Source organism: Protopterus annectens, chromosome 3.part0, assembly GCF_019279795.1.
Source record: "Protopterus annectens isolate FY-2018-M chromosome 3.part0, PAN1.0, whole genome shotgun sequence".
Taxonomy (NCBI): domain Eukaryota; kingdom Metazoa; phylum Chordata; order Ceratodontiformes; family Protopteridae; genus Protopterus; species Protopterus annectens.
The window spans coordinates 324,034,466-324,054,209 of record NC_056731.1 but is presented as its reverse complement, the minus strand read 5'-3'; the positions used below and the strand labels follow the sequence as shown (position 1 = coordinate 324,054,209).

Below are 19,744 nucleotides of genomic sequence, written 5' to 3'. Positions count from 1 at the left end.
ACAAATCCTTCACGTTTTTACTTTTTTAAAAATAAATTAAAGCTTCCTTCTAACTAGCTTAGCCAAAGATGGAAATCCTTCTTAAATTTTCCAGTTAGAGCTGATATTTTGCATACTTCCATTTCTACTGAATGTGTCATTTTCAGTCATTACATCACTTTAAAAATGATGAAATATGGCACCAGTGCTCACAGCTAATTATAATCAGAGATCAGAATAATGGCATACTCAGTAAAAATCACTACTTTGCTTCTATACACTATAAGCCGCAAGCTCACAAGTGTTCAACTGTTTACATGCAAGCGCACACAGTGTTTTTTTTTTTTTTTCCTTACTGTAGGCCAAGGATACAGAATGCCCTTCAAAAACCTCAGCAAGAGAGGAAAATAAATGCAGATAATCATCTCAAAACTCAGTTTGCTCTTATACAGGCCAAGAACTTCCTAAATGAAGCTGGTAAGACTGATAAACTGGCAGCATTTATGGTAACGTTTGTATTTGCAAAGTCTAAGTTTAATATTGCAGTCCATGGTACTTAACGAAACAGTATCAAGAAAGTGGGCATTTACAACTTTCTAATAAGCATCTCATGAAAGAAACACTTGCGTCAAATGTCATAAAACACAATAATACTGCATACTCGAGCCAATCTCAACAGCTAAGGCAAACGTGTGCGTCTTTCAGGGGGTCCTTTGAAGTATGCAGTTGGTTAACTTAACATCTGAAGGGAATCCAATGAAGACTTCAGAAAGAATCAAGAAGTCACTCATGAAGACCAAGATAATCTTGGAATCATCATCTCTGGACATTACCAATTACAAATGCATTTTTAGCCATGGCAATAATCCTGTACAACTCAAAGTTTACAAGGTAGCTGTATCCCGACAGAAGGTAATAGTCATCTGTCTGGTAGCGAGCACATGAGATCAAGACTATGAGCTGTTAATAAGCTGCTTCCAGTAGTCAATGGTATGGGGTTTGAATCCTTCCACCTCCATGTCTCTACTGTTCAGCTCTGAACAAATCATTTAGTGCACCTCAAGTCGCCTCTAAAGAGGCACTTTGTCCAGTGAGCTTACATGGTTAACAGACAGATAAAAAGATAAGTAAATAAAAAAAATAGCAGCTACATAATTTTTTTATGGATGCACTGAAATAGCTCTGCCCTTCAGAAGTGAGTGAGAGGGGCAGTATAGCTGCTTGTCTGGTTTAAGTCTATGCAGAAAGAATTTGAGAAACAGAAGATGAGAGTGAAGGTATAATGAATGGATTGTGGATGCATGAAACTATTTTAGACCGAGCTTTCTTTCTAAGACCCAGGGCAAAAGTCTGTGGACCAAATAAAGTATTAATCCCTTGCAAAAGGGTCTTAAAAGATAAATGACCTAAGCTGTCAAAGCTACACTTATTTGTTAAGATATTGGCAAAGCTTAATCTTTTTAGAGTGTCATACTTCATCCTCTGAGGTCTTACATTCCTATTTCTAAAAGGAGAGGAATGAAAGGGAACGCTGGGTGGGGTGACATTTATGCCGAAGTATGTAATTACCAAGGCTATCAGTAGGAGCTAGCTCCATCACTCCACCAAGAACATATAAGTCCTGACTGCAACAGAAATGATCTGGGATAACGGCAGTCTGGAAGACAGACAAGCCAGCCAGGGACACTATGAATGGGACTAACAGGCTGACAGTGCTTGCCCCACTGTGGGAGAAGGTAGGTAAGCCTGGTCTTCTGCATGGTGGACACAGCAGAGTTAAGCATTACAGAAAACAGCAGTACACAAAACATGTACACACCACCCTGTGCCATAATACAGCAACTACAAATCAACCGTTAAACAGAAGAGCAAATGAGTCCACAGAGCAGCACTGTGGAAGACCCATCTATATGAGGCTGCAATACATGGCTATAGGGACAAGAGTAAACCAATAACCTTGATGGCTGCCTGGATGATTGCCTCCCATGGCCTTCTCTCACTTATGGGGAATGAACACAATGGGAGAGATCACGGGAGGGCATATGGTTGGCAGGTGTGGCCATTAAAAAACAGACATGCAAAAGAAAAATGGGATACTGATAAGAACAGTAGTACTTCCAACATCAACAACATAGAGCTGGTTCAGTGACAGAGGGCTAGAGCCTTCATTGCCACTCTAGTAACCCAGATTTGTGTACTTAGTATGGTGTCATTGTATCTAGCTAGTAACAAGAGTCAGTAGCGGGGATCAGTTTACCAATCCTGTGGGGTATGGGATGAGGTGCGTTTGGCTGTAGCTGGTGCTGACCAGATACTGCTGCAGCAGAGAATGGCTGATGGCCATCACAATTTGGTTTGCCAAGCAGCGCTATTGCTGGGGATGTGGTGCATGTGTTTAAGGAGACACAAACATCACAGAAACCAGTATCGCAGACCCTGATCTGGCAGAGTGCTACCTACCTTATCCACTGTTCAGAAATTCCATTCCCATTATGGCTATAAAGCTAGTAGAATGGGGGAACAGAGAAACTAATTGCCAGTGAGAAGACAGAAGGAAAAAAAAAGTCAGTAATGTTAATACCATACACCAAGTGAAACGATGACAGTAGTAGTACTACTGGAAGAGGCAACATTCTCTAGCTGCACTAAAAAAGACAGACCTGGCATCATTATCACTTGGTTATGCACAGCTATCACTGATCACAACACAGTAGGACGACTGAACAGTTTGACACCATTATACCAGTGACCGATATTCAACTACTGATGCTACAGCAATGAAAAGTCTCACAGGTACAGCAGAAAAAGTACAGTTTTGTACCTACCATAAATGTAGATTTTCGAGTGTTCACCCTGCTGCAGTCATCACACTTGGGTTATCCTGCCGTCAGGCGGTCCCGCAGTCAGCCCGAATTCCAAAGTCTTGGTCGGGCGTCGGTTGCTGTCACTTCTTCCTTGACGTCAGAGCATCAGGGATATATATAAGAGGCATCCAACACCATGTTCTTCAGTTTTTCTTGCCCCAGATGTCAGGTGCCCCCAAAAGGTAGGAACAAAACCCTTAGGCACAAGCAAATACACCACAGAGGTAGTATAGGATAAAGTGGTAGAGATAAGTTCCGCTAGTTCAGAGGGGATGGAGGGAGGGTAAAGTACAGTTTTGTACCTACCATAAATGTAGATGTCCGATAGGCATGCATCTGCAGTCCTTACAAATGGGTTGTCCTGTCGTCAGGCAGCCCTTCGGTCGGCCGGATTCCAAAGTCAGGGTCTGGCCTCGGCTGGTGTCGCACTTCACCCGACGTCATAGCGGCAGTTCTTCGGGTATAAAGGCATCAGCCGACGCCATTTTCCTCAGTGTTTCTTGCCCCAGATGCCAGGTGCCCTCTAGGAAGGCTAAATTTGGATAAATGCAAATGGTTCCAAATATTAGAGAGCAAACAAAAAATAAGCATGTATGTACATATATACAAACAAATACACCATAATAGATTCCCCCAGCTAGCTACAAGATGAGCAAATACCCTAGGAGTACCACAGAGGGAAGGAGGGTGGGTAATCCTGACTGCAGATGCATGCCTATCGGACATCTACATTTATGGTAGGTACAAAACTGTACTATGTCCTTCAAGGATGCATCTGCAGTCCTTACAAATGGGTAGAATACCATAGCCAAACTGGGGGAGGAGGAGAAATAAGATTATGGTGTAGTTAAGATCCCTTGCAAAACAGCAGTGGCAAAACCTGCTCGGGATCTGGAGTATAAAGGTAAATTATAATGCTTGGCAAATGTATGCACGGAGCTCCAAGTAGCAGCCTCTAAAATGTCTTTGATAGCCACTCCTCGTAAAAAAGCTGTGGTAGTGGCTGTAGCCCTTGTAGAGTGAGGCCTGATGTTTTCTGGAGTTTTCTTCCCATGGTAGGAGTAACAAAATCTAATGCAATTTCCTATCCACTTAGAGATTGTCTGTTTTGAAATTGCTTTTCCTTCCATTCCTGTTGCATATGCTACCAGTAGCTGGTCAGTTTTTCTGTTGCTCTTGGTCCTGTCCAGGTAGTAACGTAATTGTCTATGTACATCCAAGGTATGCAACAGTCTTTCTCCCCTGTTCTGTGGGTTGGGGAAGAATGTAGGTAGGTGGATAGCTTGATTTAAAGATACCCTGGAGACCACCTTTGGCATAAAAGTAGGATTAGTTCTCATGGACACTATCTTGATGGAAGATCAGGAAGGGCTGTAACTGCCATTAATGCCTGTAGCTCAGATACCCTTCTTGCTGAAGTGATTGCAAGCAGGAAAGCAGTTTTCCATGATAAGTATTGTAATTCTGCTGTTGCTGCTGGTTCGAAAGGAGGTAGTGTCAATTTTTCTAGCACAAAGTTCAAGTCCCATGCTGGCAATGGTGGCTTCCTAGGTGGTTTTACATTTTTAATTCCTCTCAGAAACTGCCTGAGCAGAGGATGTGAGAAGACTGGAGGATCCAAGTTGTATTCTGCTGAAATGGCTGATGCATGAATCTTAATGGAAGAATAGGACAGGCCGTTGTGGAAGAGCTCTGCCAAGTATTCCAGGATGTTAGCTATGTTTACCAGTGACACATTCTCTCCTTTTGCTGTACTCCAAATGAGATATATTTTCCATTTTGCTGAATAATTTTTTTCTTGTTGAGGGTCTGCGAGCCTCCAAGATAATGTCTTTAACCCTTTGAGATAAATCTGGGTTATTTGGTCTTATGCAATGTTCCAGGCAGCCAGCTGCAGTGTTTTCAGGTTTGGATGCAGGGTTTTGAAGTTGTTCTGTGTTAACAGCAAGGGAACTAGGGGCAGAGGCCATATTTGTTCCCGAGACATACTCCTCAGTAATGGGTACCAATGTTGCCTTGGCCAGTCTGGAGCTATCAGGATGATCCTTGGACGGTCTTCTTTGATCTTCAATAGCACCTTGTGCATCAAAGGAAGAGGTGGGAATGCATATGCGGTCAGGTTTTTCCAACTGTAAGATAGGGAGTCCACTTTCCAAGCAAGTGGGTGGTACGTCCTTGTGCAGAATTTTTTCAGTTGGTAATTGTGTGGGGATGCAAATAAGTCTATTTCTGGTAGTCCCCATTTCCTTGTAATGGTTTTGAAGATGTCCGGATGCAGCATCCATTCGTGGGCATCTGTGGCAGTTCTGCTTAGGATGTCTGCTAGTATATTTTCTTTTCCTGGCACAAAAATTGCTTGTAACTGAATGTTGAAGCTCAGTGCCACATTCCAGAGGTCCATTGCCATCTGGCATAGAGGGTATGAATGTGTGCCTCCCTGTTTGTTGATGTACCACATAACTGTGGTGTTGTCCGTCCTTATCAGCAGTTGACCCTGTCGAAGAAATGGTCTGAATGCCTGAATTGCCAGTTTTACTGCCAGCATTTCCTTTTGATTTATGTGTAGGTGCAGCTTGTCTTGAGTCCATAAGCCTTGTATGCACTTGTCCAGCATGTGTGCCCCCCAACCGAGGTCTGAAGCGTCTGTTGTAATGGTCTGGCTTGGTTGAGTGCTGTGGAAGGGCAGTCCCTTGTTTGTTTGACAGGCCTGAGCCCACCATTGGAATTCTTGCTTCAGGCATGGAATTATTGGAATTTGGGTTTCTAGGCTGTGCTTGTGCTGAGACCATAAATTCCTTAGGTACCACTGTAACTTTCTCATATGTAGCCTGGCATGTGGAATCAATATTATGCAGGATGCCATGTAACCGAGAGCTTGCAGGACTTTTCTTGCTGTTAGCTGGTTCTGCTTTGTTAATGCCATGAAGTAGAAAGGGAGTTGCTCCTGTTTTTCTACCGTCAGGAATGCCATTTGTTTTGATGTGTCCAGATCTGCACCCAAGAAGGTTATCCTTTGGGATGGTATCAGCCTTGACTTTTTTATATTGACTGTGCATCCCAGGGCTTGTAGTAGATGAATGACCCTTTGCAAATCTTTTGTTAATTTGATTTTGTTGTCCGCTTGTAACAGGCAGTCGTCCAGGTAAGGGTAAATTTGAATTCCCTGAAGCCTGCAATGAGCAATTACTGATGCCAGGCATTTCGTGAATACTCTGGGCGCAGTAGATAAGCCAAAGGGCAATGCTGAGAATTGATAATGCTCTGATCCTGCAAGAAATCTGAGGTATCTTCTGCAATTTGGTCGTATGGGGACGTGCAGGTATGCCTCCTTGAGATCTAGAGTTACCAGCCAAGACTCCTTGCCCAGCATGGGAAGAAGCTGCTGTAGGGTCAGCATTTTGAATTTTGGAACAATGAGGTATGTGTTTAAAGTGGACAGGTCGAGAATAGGTCTCCATTGGTTTTCTTTTCTTGGTACCAGGAAAAGTCTGGAGTAAAATCCTTGCCCTTGTTCCATAGATGGTACCCTTTCTACAGCTCTCATCCTTAGTAAGTGAGTTATTTGTTGTAGAGCTTCTGTCTTCTGATTTGGAGGTAGGTTTGGCATTCCTCTCTTCCTTGGTAGAGTATGGAAGTGAAACCTGTAACCTTGGTCTATTGTCTGTAAAATCCATTTGTCTCCTGTGATATAATGCCAGTTTACTGAAAATAAGGCTAGCTTTACGCCTAAGGGTGCCTCTAGGTGTTCCCTGGTAGGCGGTGCCAGAGCCAAGTCACTGTGATTGTCCTGTGGAAGTGGTGGTGGTGGCTGGATCTGTGGCTGTACCTCGCTGGTTGTTAGCCTGCCACTGACGTCCCCTGTAGGCACCTCTGGATTGACCCCTGCCTCTTGAGCGTCTATTCCTGCGCCTCTGAGCTCTGGAGGTGTCTGGAAAGGACCAATTCTTGGAAGGCCAGTTCCTGCTAAACCTTGGAGGCTGGACCTGCAAGAAATCCTTGACTGTCTGGAAAGATTTTGCTTTCTCTTCCACCTTCTTCAGCACCTGCTGTGCAGGGGAGCCAAACAAATTGAGCTTATCCATGGGAGCATCTAGGAGCTTTGATTTAACATGGTCTGGTAAGGACTGTTCTTTTAACCATGCATGTCTTCTGATCACTGTGCCAGTCATGGCTGATCTAAAGGAAGCCTCCAGTGCATCATAGCTGCATTTTAAGGAATGATTACTGACCTGCTGAATGTTATGTACCATTTCCTGTACAGATTTTTTGTCTAATGGTTCATCAGAGGACAGTTTTTTAGTTAACTGGTCTAACATAAATTCCTGATACTGAATCATGTGGAATTGACAGTTCAAGGCCCTAGCTGAAAGAGTAGCAGAAGTGTAAACTTTTTTACCCCATCTCTAAGGCCCTAGATTCCCTTTCAGAGGGAGGGTTTTGGTAGAGGTAGCTGCTACAGCCTTGGGTCCCTGGGAGATAGTTTCGGGATCTGCAAAAGGGGCCTTATACAAATGATAATGTGTGTCCGAAACCCTGTAGTACCTATCGGGCTTAGCAGGGGCCGGAGGAAGAGAATCAGGAGCAGTACAAGCATCATTAAAAGCATCATCCACAACAGTAAGTACTGGAGGAATGGCTAAAGGCCTATGCTGTGGCAAATGCAAAAAGGTTCTAAGCCTTTTCCTAGAGTCTGAAAAATCCTGGCCCTGCCATTGAAATTGTTCCCTCATAGCATGCAAGGTTTCCCCAAAAGAAAATTCCTCAGGCGGAGAGGCAGAAGGAATGGACTCTTCTGCATCAGAGTCCTCATAAGGAGAAAAAGGGGCCTCTGGAGGGTCTGAATTATCTGATTCATGAGAGCAGCCATCTGAAGAAATTGGCTCAGGGGGCTCTACTCTAGTCCTCTTCTCTGGAGGTGGGTGAGAGGCCCTGTCTGGATGTGGTTGGGATCCCCGGATCAAAGAAATGAGATCCTCTGCTAGACTAAGCATTTGTGAACTAGAACTGGGCCTGTGAGAGGGGGTCTTAGCAGGCACAGTTTTGGTAGTTTTTGCTGCTTTAGCCCTGGCAAAGGCCTTAATCGACATGGATGCAGGAGGCCTAGCAGCTCCACGTGCAGGGGTAGAAATATCCAAAGGGATAGTATCTGATAAATCCTGTGAACCTGCAGGAACAGGTGGGATTTCAGTAGCAGATTCAGCCAAGCTGGATGAGGCCTCGGTAAGTGGCAAGCTTTCAGCCGAAGGAAGAACCGTGGACTCTGTTTCAGCCGAAACAGAGACACTCGCGGTTGGCTTAACCGCGGTTTCGGCCAAAACCGCGGACCGCGAGTGTCGGTCCTTTTCCTTGCGTTTTTTTAGAAATTTGCATAGTCGGAGTATCCGACGGCATAATGTAAGCAAAAGCGGAGCCGAAAAACTCTTCAGCAAATTCAGACCGACGTCTAAGCGTTCGTCGGTTGAAAGAAGCACAGGCTAGACAAGCTGCTACGTCGTGGTCTGGGCCTAAGCAAGGTAAGCAGTAAGAGTGGAAATCTTTATGAGGTATTTGTTTCCCACAATTTAAACAGTTATTCACTTTTTCTGACATCGGCTGAGGCAAGAAAGAGTCCCCAACGGGGTACTTAGCTTTTTAGAAGTCTTCGGTACTTGTAGTAGTAATCTCTGGTTCTGACTGACCGGCACTTGCGAACAGCTTCTGCTTCGGGCGCCACGCGGCAAGAAAGACTGAGGAAAATGGCGTCGGCTGATGCCTTTATACCCGAAGAACTGCCGCTATGACGTCGGGTGAAGTGCGACACCAGCAGAGGCCAGACCCAGACTTTGGAATCCGGCCGACCGAAGGGCTGCCTGACGACAGGACAACCCATTTGTAAGGACTGCAGATGCATCCTTGAAGGACATCCTGGACTGCAGCAGGGTGAACACTCTAACATCTACATTTATGGTTGGTACAAAACTGTACTATGTTCATCGTGTTACCCTGCTGCAGTCATCATACTTGGGTTGAATCCCAAAGCTAAGGAGGGGAGGAGGAGTCAAACAGGGTTAGAAGAGGCTAGTAGGCCCTGCAAAACTGCAGTTGCAAAACCAGCTCTAGACTTAGAGTAAAGAGGTAAGTGATAGTGTTTGGTGAAGGTGTGCACTGAACTCCAAGTAGCAGCTTCCAGAATATCCTTGTTTGGCACTCCCCTGAGAAAGGCTGCTGATGTAGCTGTAGCCCTGGTGGAGTGGAACCTAATGTTAGCAGGTACTGGTTTCCCATGATGTGTGTAGCAGAAACGTATGCAATGTCCTATCCATTTAGAAATGGTCTGTTTTGAGATAGCTTTTCCTTGTGATCCTGTAGCATAGGCTACAAAGAGCTGGTCAGTTTTTCTGAAAGCCTTAGTTTTATCCAAGTAGTAACGTAATTGCCTGTGAATGTCCAAAGAGTGCAGGAGTTTTTCTCCTATGTTCTGGGGATTTGGGAAGAATGTGGGCAAGTGAATGGTTTGGTTTAGGGCCACACTGGATACCACCTTTGGCATAAAGGAAGGATTAGTTCGTAGAGAAACTCTGTCTTGATGAAAAATGAGGAAAGGTTCCACTGCCATTAGTGCCTGTAGCTCTGAGACTCCTCTAGCTGAGGTTATTGCTAGTAGTAGGGCAGTTTTCCATGAAAGAAATTTTAAATCAGCTGAAAAAGCTGGTTCAAAGGGCAGTGTAAGCTTTTCCAGGACAAAGTTGAGATCCCAAGTAGGTGTTGGAGCTCTCCTTGGCAGTCTTAAGTTCTTGGCCCCTCTGAGGTACTGTCTTAGGAGTGGATGTGAAAATAAAGGAGGATCCATGCTATAATGAGCTGAAATTGCTGAGGCGTGGATCTTAATAGATGAAAAGGAAAGTCCTTTGTGTAACATCTCAGTTAAATATTGTGGAATCTGAGGAATGTTTGGCTCCAGGGGATTTAGGCCTTTAGCCTGGTTCCAGGAGCAAAATCTTTTCCATTTGTCTGAATAGGTTTTCCTGGTGCTGGGCCTCCAGAACGACATCTATAACAGCTTTGGATAAAGGTGTTGGCTGGCTGTTTAGGTAATTTGCCATGCAGCCAGGTTTAAAATCTTGAGCTGGCTGTGTAGAATCAGATTGTCTCGCTGGGTGAGCAGGTGAGGAATTTGTGGCAAAATCCATGGTGGGCCCTGGGCCATGGTCCTTAAAATTGGATACCAATGTTGGCGTGGCCAGTCTGGTGCAACGAGAATCATTTGTGGCCTCTCTAATCTGACTTTCAGCAGTACCTTTGCTAGAACAGGCAGTGGAGGGAAGGCATACACTGTTAATGTTTTCCAACTGAATGAGAGAGCGTCCACTTTCCAAGCTAGTGGATGGAAGGTCCTTGTGCAAAATCTTTGAAGTTGGTGGTTGTGGGGGCTTGCAAACAGATCTATGTCTGGGCGTCCCCCATTTTTGAGCTGCTATTGCAAATACTTGTGGATCTAGTTTCCATTCGTGTGGATCCATGATGTTTCTGCTTAGGTCGTCTGCCAATGTGTTTTTCTTTCCTGGCAGGAATTGTGCTTGTAATTGAACCGACAGTGCAGTGTTCCACAAGGTCATTGCTTGCCTGCATAGAGGGTAGGAATGTGTGCCCTCTTGCTTGTTTATGTACCACATAACTGTGGTGTTGTCTGTCCTCATTAGTAGTTATCCTGGGTGTAGAAGGTCCTTGAAAGCTGTTAGGGCATTCTGCACTGCTAGCATTTCTTTTTGGTTGATATGCAGGTGTCTCTGATCTGTAGTCCATTTGCCCTGAATGCACTGTCCTGCCATGTGTGCTCCCCAGGCATAGTCCGATGCATCAGTTGTCATAGTTTGCCTGGCTGTGGGTAAGGTGAAAGGCTGACCCTTGTTGAGGTGACATGCCTGTGCCCACCATAGAAACTCCTGTTGTAGGCAGAGAACGAGTGGACTCACTGTTTCCAAGCTGTGGCTGTGCTGAGTCCATACACTTTTCAGGTACCATTGTAATTTCCTCATATGCAGTTTTGCAAATGGCATTAGTAGAATGCAAGATGCCATGAATCCCAAGGCCTGCAGAATTTTTCTTGCAGGGAGTTGGGTCTTTGTTGCCATTATTTTGAAATATTGAAACAGATGTCGTGGTTTGTCTGGCGTGAGATAAGCCACCTGGGCCGTTGTATTCAAGCTGGCACCCAGGAATGTTATGTTTTGTGAGGGCACTAGTATTGATTTCTTTTCGTTTACTGTGTACCCTAGGCAACTTAGAAGGTGTTTGACAAATGCCAGATGCTGTAAAAGAATGTCCTTGCTTTCTGCTTGAATAAGACAGTCGTCCAGGTATGGGTACATTTGAATTCCTCTTTGTCTGCAGTATGCAATTATTGGTGCCAGGCATTTTGTGAAGACCCTGGGCGCAGTAAATAAGCCAAAGGGCAGTGCAGAGAATTGATAATGCGTTGAACCTGCAATGAAGCGGAGGTATCTTCTGCAATTTTGTCTAATAGGGGCATGCCTCCTTGAGGTCCAAAGTGACTAGCCAAGCCTTCTTGCTCAGCATGGGAAGAAGCTGCTGTAGAGTTAGCATCTTGAATTTTGGTACTTGCAGATAGGTGTTCAAAATTGAAAGATCCAGAATGGGTCTCCATGCTTTGTCCTTTCTTGGAACTAGGAAGAGTCTTGAGTAAAATCCTTGTCCCTGCTCCTGTGTAGGTACCTGTTGAATGGCTCTCACGTTCATGAGAGCTGTAATTTGTTTTTGTGCCTCTGCCCATTGATTTGGTGGCAGGTTTGGCATTCCTTTGATCCTTGGTAAGGTATGAAAGTGGAATCTGTATCCTTGAGAGACTATGTTTAGAACCCATTTGTCTTTTGTGATGATGTGCCAGTTGTCTGCAAAAAATGCTAGTTTTCCTCCCAAGGGTGTAGCCAGGAGAGATTTGCTTGGTAGTTTGAGGATAGAGTCATTGTGTCTACCTTCTGCTAACTTGGGGCCTGTCTTCTCCTTTCTGGGTAGCAAAACCCCATTGGCGAGGTTTGTAAGGGCCCTGTGACTGACCTCTGCCCCTTGGGCGTCTGTATTTGCCCCTCTGTGATCTGTCTGAAGCTGGAAAGGACCAATTTTTTGTTGGCCAATTTCTGCTGAAGCGAGGGGGTTGTACCTGCAAGAAATCCTTGACCGTTTGCATAGATTTAGATTTATGCTCCATTTTTTCTTTAAAACCTCTTCTGCTTTGACACCAAATAATACATCCTGTTGTAAAGGTGCATCTAATAATTTTGCTTTAACATGGTCAGGGAGGAGCATGTCTACGAATGACTGAGCCAGTAACAGCTGCTCTACAGGAAGCTTCCAGTGAATCAAATCCGCATTGTAAAGTATGCTTGCCCACCTGTTCAGCTGCATGCAACAGATCCTGCATTTTCTTGAATTCAGGCTGTTCTGAGTGTGTGCTCATTTTTTGTTTTAACTGAGACATCAGGAATTGTTGATACTTCAACATGTGAAACTGGCAATTTAATGCTCTCATAGCCAAAGTTGCAGAGGTGTATATTTTCTTTCCTCATCTATCTAGAGCTCTGGGATCTCTTTCAGAGGGCAGAGGATTTTTAGCCATAGAAGCCTTTGCTCCCTTAGGACCCTGGGATATGGTTTCTGGGTCAGCTACAGGGCTTTTATAAAGGAATTTGTGAGAGTCAGGTACTCGGTAGTATCTGTCTGGTTTGGCTGGAGCAGGAGGTAGAGTCTGGATTTAAACTAGACTCCAAGTAGACATCATCCACAATATCTAAGACAGGAGGAATACCAAGAGGTCTGTGCTGGGGTAATAGAAGGAACTCTCGGAGCCTTTTCTTAGGATCTGAGTAATCTTAGCCTTTCCAGTGGAAATGTTCCCTCATGGTATGTAATGTTTCCCCAAAGGAGTAGTTTTCAGGGGAAGATGCTGAGGGAATAGTGTCTTCAGCATCAGAATCCTCATAAGGTGGAAAAGTGTAATCCTGTTCCTCAGAAGAATCTGAGGAGAGAGAAACCTGGTCAGAGGATGCATAATCCTCCTCTTGTCTTGGTCTTTTATCAGGAGGGGGATGGGAACCCCTGATAAGGGTAATTAAATCTTAAGCCATCTTAAGCATCTGTTTCTTAGGCATGGGGCCTTGACCTGTACACTGATTAACAGTTTTCTTAGGTTTTAAAGGAGTTTTAAGCTTAGCATAAGATTTAATGGTAAGTGTAGTCGGTCTGAAGACACCTTCTGCAACCGAAGGTGTTTCCTCAGCACCGGTGTCTAAATCTGCTCCGGTTTCGGTAGATGGCTGCGTGGGCCTAGTAAGACTCCGCTTGGGAGTCGGCAGCTGTCTGGGGTTCCAGCTTTGCGGTCGTCAGGGGCTGCGTAGGCGCCTCACTGAAAACCGGAGAACCGGCGACAGGCCCAGCTGAGGCCTCGGGGTCTGGCTTACTCCTAGGCTGCCTGTCCTTATCCTTGCGTTTTTTATGAATTGAGGTCGTCTGCTGCTCCGACGGCATGATATAATTGAATTTCCTACCAAAGTAATGCCGTGCGAAGTCAAAACGGCGTTTGATAGTGCGTTTATTAAACCTAGCGCAAAACCGACAACCTGTGACGTCGTGGTCTGGGCCTAGGCAAGGAATACAATAGGAATGGAAGTCCTTATGAGATATTTGCTTCCCACAAGAAATGCAATTGTTAACTTTTTCTGACATCGGACTGAGGCAAGAAAATGTTCCCCAACGGGGTACTTAGCTTTACTGAAGACTTCGGTCTGAAATTCAAATCGAAAATCTCAGGTGTCGGCCGACAGGCACTTGCAAACTACTTCTGCTTCGGGCACCTCGCGGCAAGAAAGACTGGAGAAAATGGCATCGGATGCCTCTTATATACCCCTGACGCTCTGACGTCAGGGAAGAAGCGACAGCAACTGACGCCGGACCAAGACTTTGGAATTCGGGCTGACTGCGGGACCGCCTGACGGCAGGATAACCCAAGTGTGATGACTGCAGCAGGGTAACACGATGAACATCAGCAGCACCAGAAAAAATCAAAAAGCAAAGGGGGTCAGCTTCAAAACCAAAGGGACAACTACAGCAACAGTCAATTTGAGGAACAGCAGCAAAACGGATCCAGAAACTAACCAAAAAGTGTTTGCTGATATTGACACATTCTGTCAAACCTCAACTCAGTTAAGGAAAATGAGCCATCCAGTCTTGCAGCATTGTGCAGAAAGGATTGCATATCAACACAGTTCCTTTAAAAACTTTCTTCTACTAGGTCTGTCCAAATTAAATTCTGATGCATCTCTGAAAGCAGAGTAATGAAAACAAAGTCTAGGAAAAGGAAAACATTCCCATCAATTTTTAAAAGATGTTATAAAGGAATGTAACACTATTAAATGAAAACATTTTACCTTGTCTTTCCACACTCGCAGGCTTTTGTTACAAATGCTGGACAAGGTGGACAAGGTCCAGGGTGACACAATCTAGAAAAAGATAAAATAATCAGTAATCTTAAATCAATTCCAGCACATTAGCATTCTACATCTCAATTCTGATATCCAAAAAACTTCAGTGCTTTTGAAAATAGACAAGATAATCTAAAATGCACTATTAAAGTACAGTTGAGTAAGAAACAACTATAACATTAGATGTCTGACCGATCACTGTTGCAATATTACTAACAAATTGGAACATCCTGCTAAAGACAGACAGTCGCACATCCAACCGGGCTACCAATGAAAGACTAGGCAGGTACATGAGGGTGTCAAGTACCTCAGGGCTTTCTTTCCCCAGAAACAGAAGAGTTAAGGCAAAAAAAAAACAGATGCAGAATGTACACAAATAAGAACATGTCACTCTCTTTCTATCCATTTTGCTTCCATGTGTGGACGGTTCAAAGGCTTTTCTTGAGAATCCTCACATTCTGCTGGTCTCTCCATTTCAGCCTCTAGTTTCTGGTGGTTTATCACCTCATCTGGACAGCTACTTAAACCTTTTATTTTTCCTAGCCTTTTGTAATCTGGCTTTATATATTCATCCAGTCTCAATTACTTTAAACATCGCTGAGTGAATCTGATTTACTCTCACCTCTAGATTACTGAAAGACACCTGCGAGAGACAGCCTTACAAGACTACCTGCAAATATATAGAGCTGAGTATATTTTTCTGTATTATAGAGCTAAATTGTTGCTTTGATATCTGTTGTCTTACTGCTCTGCAAATATATAGAGATCAGTATACATTTTTTGGCTTTATAATTTGCACATTCCTCACATCTGTGTTGAAACTGGTTTTCCCCACCCCCTCCTCCCTGTTCTTGGTTGTAGTTTAAATTTGGTGGCTTTTGCAGTGCCCACCCCACTGTAGATTTCATCTAGGACACTCCCCCAGTCCCATCTCTTTACCTCATTCTACCTAATAAACCCTTTCTGCACTTGCTTTTAGTCCTTTTTAATTTAATTACATTTTTTTCAAACTGTGTGTGGACTAATATTGCTACATACTCAGGTGTGCCAGCTTGCACTGCATGAGAATTGTTTTTACTACTGCTTTTGCTACTTTTCTGAAAAAAAAAATTTTTTTTCATCTGCTTTTAATGTATTTGTGTTTCTTCCTACTTTATTTTGCTTTTGCGTCATCTTAAAAGTACTCAATTGTATTTATTACTGCTTGGTGTAACTCATTCTAAGCCTTTTAGTTTAAACACTTGGGCTTCAGACCAGTTGTTTTACATTAAGAGGGTTTGTGGTCTGCACTGTAGTGGCAGAACAGGTAGCTTACATCCTTCTAAGTAGAGAACTGATGATTGAGGGCTCAGTGTCTGTTATTCTAAAAGTGTATTAATTCTGGTTTAAGCACTTGGGCTTTCAGGCCAGTTATTTTACATTGAGAGGGTTCGTGGTCTGCACTCTTGTGGGAGGAGAGGCTGGACTCTGGCCTTCTGAGCTGGGAATTTCTGCTTAAAGGCGTATAGTGCATGCATATCTGAACTGCTTCTTACTGAAATTGGTACACCTTGTTTGCTGTAGCATAGACTAGATCCAGGCCTGCTGAATCTAGCTTTGTTTGTATGCTTGCTGTTTCTTTGCTTGTTATTTCCCTGGAACGCTAATTCCACCTAAAAGGCGGCTTTTCAGCGCTTCTGTGGATCCCTAGTGATATCTGCATTGCTTACTGTACTTATTTCCTTGTTTCACTTGAAAGTTACTGTTTGTCGTTTTTGCATTTAAGTTACCTGTAACACATTGCACCAAGCACTTGCTCACTAAGCAATTATATAAGTCAGCACTAAAAAATTAAAAGCACTACACCCTCACAAACTCCCCTTGAGTACACCTTGTTCCCCATTGGCCCTTGTTTTCAATTATAAAGGGATTCCCAATACTATTCTAGCATGTCCAAAGGTCAGTTGTCAATCTCCTCTCCAGTCCAGCTGGTGAATCTGGGAATCTTGAGGCAATGTTACAACTGCCTCATGTACACAGACAACCCTCTCCTCCTCCCAACAAATTCCAACACATGTGAGAGATGCAACCATATAGCCAAACTGGAGGCTAAGCTCTCTCAACTCAGTAATGGCATAACCAGTCAGGAGGAGAAGGAAACCACACTCACTACAATTCCAGTCTCACATAGACCTACCATGACAGCAAACCAAAGCCAATCACACAAAAACATACTCGGAGGCTCTAAATAAAGATCTGCCTAAGCAGCAGAGACCTCCAAAGCAGACACCCAAGCAACCGCTACCCCAAATCAAAACACGTGCAACACATCTCACAAAGCCAGTGTGCCGAACAGTCACAGCCCTTAAGGCTAAACAACACACCTGATACACTTGTAATAAGTGACTATCGTCAGGCACATTGACGTCCCGCTCACCAGGCTGAACAAGGAGAAGGTCACGGTGAGCAGCCTGTCAGGCGCTAGGATCTGCCACATAGCACAAGCACTCAGGTCACTCCAAGGCAAGTACAAATATGACTCAGTCATTGTCCATGCTGGTGTGAATGACCTGAGACGTACCTCCCTGGACTACATGAAAAGAAACAGAGGAGCTCTCTGAGTACGTAGCCCAGGCCGGTATGACCCTGACCTTGAGTAACATCTTACCCTCACCAAGAATGATGCCACAATATGAAGACAAGATGATCAATTTCAACAACTGGCTTAAGTATTTGTCTCATTCAAAGGTGATACAATGCCTGTCAGCCTGGGATGATATGCTCAACAAGCCACGATGCTTCGCTAAGGACAGCTTGCACCTGTCACCCCTGGGCTTTCGGATATTGGCAAAGGCTCTTGCTACCCCCATAGTGCCTTTTTTAGGCAAGGCTCAAAAGACAAACCCCACCTACATAGGTATCACAAGGGATAAGAAACTAAGAGTAATGCTACTCAATGCCAGAAGTCTAAACCTCAAGATGCACGCACTCAAAACTCTCCTTAGCATGGAGAACATCGATATCTGTGCAGTAACAGAAACCTGGTTCAGGGCTCCAGAGAGCACCCCAGCACTACCAGGTTATACCTCATACCATGCTTTTCGGCTCCAAAACTTGGACCGAACTACAAAAGGAGGGGGAGTATCAATATTCGTCAAAGATACCCACACCTCCAGGTTGGTGGCACAGCACGAAGCATCAGAGACTATCCATGTGCAACTAACAGTGGGTAAAACTGCCTTCCAGTTTATAGCCTGCTACAGACCACCCTCCCAAACCCAGGAACCCCACTCGGCCTTCCTGAGAACACTGGAAAATAGGATGGTCTCTGCAAACACCATTATACTGGGCGACTTCAACTACCCAAACATAGACTGGGAGCATTACTCTAGCTCCAACACTATAGCCAAAAAGTTCCTAGAATTCATAAACTCAAATGCTATGGAACAACTTGTTACCACTCCCAAAAGAGGGGAAAACATACTGGACCTGATCATCATCAACATGGGGACTCTATGCTCCAGACCAGAAGTGTATCCCTCACTGGTAAGATCAGACCATAAACTAATCCAACTGGATATTCACATCCCAACCCCACCCCCTGCCCAGAAAACCACAGTGAAAAACTTCTCTAAACCAAATTTCACACTCAAAACCGAGGTGGAATCCTTCAAAGCCCCCGGGCCTGTGGAAAATACGGCCCAGACCACAGAATACTTTATAAATGCATTCTATGAACACCTTCAGGAATGCATGGATCATGCAATCCCAAATAAAACCAAGACCCAATCCTCCAAAGGCAGACGTCCTGTATGGTGGACCCCAGCCATAAACAAACTATACAATAGAAGGAGGAAGCTACTACATGATAGAGCAAAATCCCAAAAAGGGAAGGCATCTCTGATCAGTATTAACAAAAAACTACGGGCACTCATAAAATCATCTAAGGCCAGCTTCGAGAGAAAAATTGCACAGGACACTAAGGATAATCACAAGGCTTTCTTTAGTTATGTTAGGAACCTGGGTGGGAATTCACAGATATGCTTAGAATTAGTCCAAAATGACAAAAAATACACCAAACCCACAAACATTGCCAACATCCTAGCTGACTGGTTCAGCGCAAACTTCTCCCCCCCCCTCCCCACCAAAAGGGCAAATATCTATCCTAGCAGAGTGCTGCCCCCCTGACATCTCAGATGCTCAGGTAAGAGCCGCCCCCTCCAAAGCAAAAAACACAGCATCAATGGGACCAGACGGTGTCCCGGGCTGCGTCCTACATGAACTCCAAGAAGAGCTAAACCCAAACATAAAACTACTGTTCAATCTCAGCCTTACTACAGGATATGTACCCAAAGAGTGGCGTACAGCAACAGTGGTCCCTCTCCACAAAGGTGGTGCCTCAACGAACCCTGGAAACTATCGCCCCATAAGCTTGACTAGCTTGGTCTGCAAAGCTATGGAAAGGATCATCATGGACCTCATAAATAAAGATATTGGAGACCTACAGACACTGGATCCTACCCAGTTCGACTTTGTTAAGGGCAGATCCTGCCTCTTAAACCTGGTCGACTTCTTTGAAACAGTCACCAAGGCCATTGATGAAGGGATGGTGGTCCACACAGCCTACCTGGACCTCGCAAAAGCCTTCGATACAATACCCAACTCGGGCATTATTGATAAGCCTCACCAGCTTAAATATAAACCCCTATGTCACTAGATGGGTTGCAAACTGGCTCAAGGACAGAACCCACATGGTTAGAATTGCTGGAGTCATGTCAGACTCCAAACCAGTTACAAGTGGCGTCCCACAAGGCTCAGTCCTGGGACCTCTCTTGTTCGGTATATATTTCCCAGAGGTACAGGCCAACACGGAAGGACTGTGCCTGACCAAGTTCGCAGATGACTGCAAACTGGGCGCCATAATCGACTCTCCAGCCGACACAAGCATCCTCCAAAAGGGCCTCATAGAAACAGGCAACTGGTGCCAGAGCCATGGCCTCAAGCTAAACGCCAAAAAGTGTACAGTCATCCCCTTTGGCAAAAACAAAGTGCCCACAAATTACCACACAGGTGGTAATCCATTAAGTACAGAAGAAGTAATTAGGGACCTGGGGACCCATGTTGATAGCAATCTCTCATTTGACAACCACGTGGCCAAAGTGGTTAGAAAAACATTTTATATAGCCCACCTAATCATGAAGGGATTCACATCTAGATCAGGGGAGGTCATCGTGCCTCTTTACTCATCCCTCATCAGGCCCATAATCGAGTACAATGCCCCTTTTGGGATGTACCTTACAAACACCTGCAGCAACTGGAAAGACCCCAAAAGTACCTCACCAAGAGGATCAAAGGGCTCAAACAGATGCCATATGCTGCCCAGTTAAAGAAACTCCAGCTCTACTGAGTGGCATACCTCCTGCTCAGAGGCAATCTGTGACCGACGTA

The 19,744-nt window shown here is 44.5% G+C and overlaps 1 protein-coding gene across 1 annotated transcript in view; it reads right to left on the bottom strand.

The window, feature by feature from the left end:
• The window catches only part of NFX1 (nuclear transcription factor, X-box binding 1), a 1,622,551-nt gene that overhangs the window by 1,464,427 nt on the left and 138,380 nt on the right, over window positions 1-19,744 (bottom strand). Inside the window, exon 5 of the mRNA XM_044065583.1 lies at window positions 14,264-14,335. Coding sequence (XP_043921518.1) covers window positions 14,264-14,335 — 72 coding nt within the window. The remainder of the gene's footprint in view (window positions 1-14,263; window positions 14,336-19,744) is intronic.